Consider the following 4,166-nt stretch of genomic DNA (forward strand, 5'->3'; position numbering starts at 1 on the left):
GAAAATGATTTCTTAAAAAGAGCGGGAACTCTGTCCAGTCTGTTGGGATTAAGGATGCCCTCAATTTCTACAAGCAGCGAAGCTTCAGTGATGGACCGTGTGCCGATGGTGACTTGGAGTGCTTGTTTGAGTGCACATGGCGGGTTAAAGGTGAACTTGATCTGTTCAGGTTGTGCTTGTAGGTCAGACTGTGTTGCTGGCCTTTTTAACTTGGCAATACATATGCATTATGTTTAAATTTCCTTTTGTAAACAGATCTTTTCATATTCTATGCTAAACAGATAACAAGAGTCCTTGGTTGTGGGTGTAATGTGTGACAGCGGGCTGTGTTCTTGGGGACATTTTATTTCTTTTATTTTCACAAGAAATGAAAGAGAGAGAAATGCAACAATGGTCCCCAGCTGGACTCTCGCCCACATTGAGAATCTTTAAAGCTCGTTGTGCAAAACTGATCTGAATATGTCTTATGGAAGGTAACACAAGGCCAGTGGTTGCTATGGATCTCAAACAGAAACTTGAATTGGCAGCCAGCGGAGACCAAATATAGTGGACACACAGAATTGTATACACTGGTGAAGAAATTGTATTTAATGGGATCAGTCACAACATGGCCGATACACAACCTGCCTAGTGTTTGTGGTGATACTGATCAGCTGGACGGGATCTCTGGTTGTACACTACTTGTTTGTGTCTCCTCCTCAGGTCCATACTGGAGTGTGAGAAACTGGTGAAGGCAACCTACCATAGGAACGGTCTCGTTTACCGTGAGAGCAGCTCAGAGGATGAAGGCTGCGGAGGAGGCGTGTTGTCCTCTGAGGTCATCGAGATAGACGACGACGAGGACGATGACGTCATCGCGGTTGGCTGTTGTAAGTCGCGCTGCTTTCTTATGAGAACAGTTACCATTCATTGCTACTGCGACATGAAAACAATTATTAAGTATCCACTCCTCTTCTGTTCTTCACAATGTTTCAGTGGTTCCTCCAAAGAAGCCCGTCACTCCTGCCAAAGACCCGGTGGTGAGAACAACAAGGATTACATTGACTTGTATTAACACTTAAATGTTTGTTGTGGGCTGCTCTGAGGGGGAGTTTAAATCTGTTGAATTATTGCTGCTGTATTTTTTCTCTAAAACTCTTTGTGGACTTTGCTACTTTAAATCTTAATCGTTTGAAAGCTTTGTTTGCATTATATGGAATAACTAACAAATACTGTCGATTAGGGGTCTCAAACTCAGATAGGTTTGGGGCCACTGCTGGTGTTGTCATCTCATACGAGGGCCACTTCAATGTTCAAGTATTACAAGAAAGAACAATGTTCTGAAAATATTTCCATTACACACACCAGAAACCTGATCTCCTCTTATCAACACACATTTGGGGAACCTATGACCTTTGCCATTATTTTGCACCAAATGAAATACATTTCATTGAACAGAATTTGTATTTGAAGTGGTAGTTTAAATATATATACTATATGTAGGACTACATAATTTATTTGAATGGAAAACAGTGGATTGAGTTGCAGGTATATGATAATAGTGCATGTTAATAATCCTTGTTGGTGTCAGTGAGCAGTAGTGAGTCACTGAGGAAGATTTCACCGTTCATTGAATGCAAATGATGATAAATGTCCTTTTTTATTTATCTTCCCAGGTGAAAGAGGCCTCGGCAGCTCTGCAGAAAACCTCCCAGCAGGTGCAGAAACTGGTCCAAATGGTCAGCAAACCTTCACCAGGTGCTCCGTTGCTCCGATCTCCAACACACCCTCCATCCCAGTCAGGTAGGCACACATCCTTACCCAGGAATTGTTACATGCGTCGTATCTGTGACAAAGTATTTATATAATTGATACTAAACATATGTGTGTGGCCTCTCTACCCTTCAGGTATTCAGAGTTCAGCGCCAGCAGTGTTTGTATCGCAGGTTCCATCTCAGTCCATGACCCAGCCGAAACCAAACATGACAGAAGATGAGCTCAGAGTCGGGATGAGCATTCTGGGAAAGAAACGCACCAAGACCTGGCACAGAGGCACCCTCGTTGCTATCAGCCCTGTCGGTGTGTGACCAGAACACTTCATTCAACATTAAATGCTTCCTGTATCTCCTGATCTGCTGCCTTTAATGCACCACAACCTCTGTCTGTGTTCAGGAAACGGCATATTCAAGTATAAAGTGAAGTTTGATAAAGGAAAGAGTCTGCTGTCTGGAAATCATGTGGCTTTCGACTATAACCCCACCCTGGAGATCCTGTATGTCGGGGCTCGTGTAGTCGCCAAGTACAAGGACGGCAACCTGGTGTGGCTCTATGCTGGGATTGTAGCAGAGATGCCCAACAACAAGAACCGCATGAGGTAAAGCTAAATAAATAGAGCTATTGAGGGAAACTATGGGTGGGGATGCTTATTGCATTTGTTTGGTTAATGTTCGAGCCCTTACCAACGCTGTATTTTTAAGGCCAATATCAATATTTGAGACATACTGACAATATATCAGCTTTTTTAACGAACACACAACATGAACATTTTTGGTTCCTCAGATTATGTTAAAGAATTTCTACCAAGATATGTAGTAAGTGCACTTAAAAGTGAATCAGTCAGGCTCTAGTTAAAATATCTTTTGTTTCAGGTTTCTGATCTTCTTCGATGATGGCTATGCTTCATATGTGACACTACCTGAACTCTACCCAGTTTGCCGACCATGTAAGTGCCCATTTTTCAATTTTCTCTTCCTGTTCTTGTAATCTGTCCAGCCCAAAAAATTTTTGTAGGTTTCTGAGAGTCAATCTGTGGTGAAAATGAATGAGTAACTAAAAGAAAAACATTTGATTTAGATAGTCTGCCTACAGATAGTTTATAGAGTATATGTAAAATTAATGAATATATCCTAACCAACATGTTTTTTGTGCCTAAACCTAACCAAACCTTTATTGATGGAACAGTTGAATCTCTACTAATAAGCTGTTTAAATGTTACTAGTACTCTATAAACTATCAAAAAAAAAGGGACCAATAAAAGAGTGAGATTATTCTTGTTTTCACAGTAAAGTGTACCTGGGAGGACATAGAGGATGCATCATGCCGCGACTTCATCGAGGAGTACATCACCGCGTATCCCAGCAGGCCTATGGTGCTCCTAAAGGTCGGACAGATCATCAAGACAGAGTGGGAGGGAACCTGGTGGAAGAGCAAAGTGGAGGAGGTGGATGGAAGCTTGGTCAAGATCCTCTTTTTGGTACGTCGGCTTAAATAATAAATAAATGAAAACTGTAGTTAGACAGCTGTTCATTGCCAACATCCACATTAATTTAAATCAATGTGTTGTTTAATAGTGCAGCAGTTGACAGAGAGTAAAGTTATTGTGTCGTTTTATGTTGATCAGGATGATAAAAGGAGCGAGTGGATCTATAGAGGATCCACCAGGTTGGAGCCAATGTTCAACCTGAAGATGACCACCGCCAACACCCAGGAGAAGAAGCTGGCTGGCCAGCAGAGGACGCGACCTAACATGGGTACCATACACACTCACACCTTTTATTTGTACCTAATTTAGGTCCTGTGGAAGAGATTTGTTTTAAGCTTTTGCACTGGTGTCAAAAAGCCTAATTACTGTCCATTTCACTCTCCAGGGGCGTTGAGAAGTAAAGGCCCAGTAGTTCAGTACACCAGCGATGGACATGTTGGAGCCTCTCCTGTCAAGACACCGCAATCCTCACCCAGCCAGCCTTCACAGACCCCACAACTTCAACAACGTCCCCCCCCTCCACAGCCACAACAAACCCCCCAGCCTCTGCGTGTTGAGTAAGTGACGTTTACTAAATTGCTTTTTACAACGTGTTTAAAACAAATACAGAAGTTCTGATGTGTAATTAGAGATATAGACACGTTGTCTGTTGAATATGCAGACACTGTGTTTATTTTACAGCTTCAGGGCTGTACTATGAAGTTAGGTAACTGGCTTATCCAGGTAACTCCAGGTGTAACTTGTGCTACAAAATGTGGATGAGTTTTACCCAGAGGTATGTTGTCATGACAATTCACGCTCCATGTGTAAACTGCTCCGAGCAGGTTATCTTAGTGGTTAACCTGGTGTTACCCTGTAAACCACCTCTCTCTCCTCTGCCCACAATCTGTGAGGAAAAGAAAACACCACATTTGAAAGACACAGT

At 42.3% G+C, this 4,166-nt stretch overlaps 1 protein-coding gene across 3 annotated transcripts in view; it reads left to right on the forward strand.

Moving 5' to 3' along the window:
- The window catches only part of setdb1b (SET domain bifurcated histone lysine methyltransferase 1b), a 15,693-nt gene that overhangs the window by 2,096 nt on the left and 9,431 nt on the right, over nt 1-4,166 (forward strand). For all 3 annotated transcript variants that reach the window (XM_035672891.1, XM_035672892.1, XM_035672893.1), the window contains exons 3-11: nt 703-869; nt 976-1,019; nt 1,656-1,782; nt 1,888-2,058; nt 2,152-2,353; nt 2,628-2,701; nt 3,042-3,232; nt 3,380-3,509; nt 3,627-3,798. In XM_035672891.1, coding sequence (XP_035528784.1) covers nt 703-869; nt 976-1,019; nt 1,656-1,782; nt 1,888-2,058; nt 2,152-2,353; nt 2,628-2,701; nt 3,042-3,232; nt 3,380-3,509; nt 3,627-3,798 — 1,278 coding nt within the window. The remainder of the gene's footprint in view (nt 1-702; nt 870-975; nt 1,020-1,655; nt 1,783-1,887; nt 2,059-2,151; nt 2,354-2,627; nt 2,702-3,041; nt 3,233-3,379; nt 3,510-3,626; nt 3,799-4,166) is intronic.

Source organism: Morone saxatilis, unplaced genomic scaffold, assembly GCF_004916995.1.
Source record: "Morone saxatilis isolate NCDOM2014 unplaced genomic scaffold, NCSU_SB_2.0 Contig24, whole genome shotgun sequence".
Classification (NCBI taxonomy): Eukaryota; Metazoa; Chordata; class Actinopteri; family Moronidae; genus Morone; species Morone saxatilis.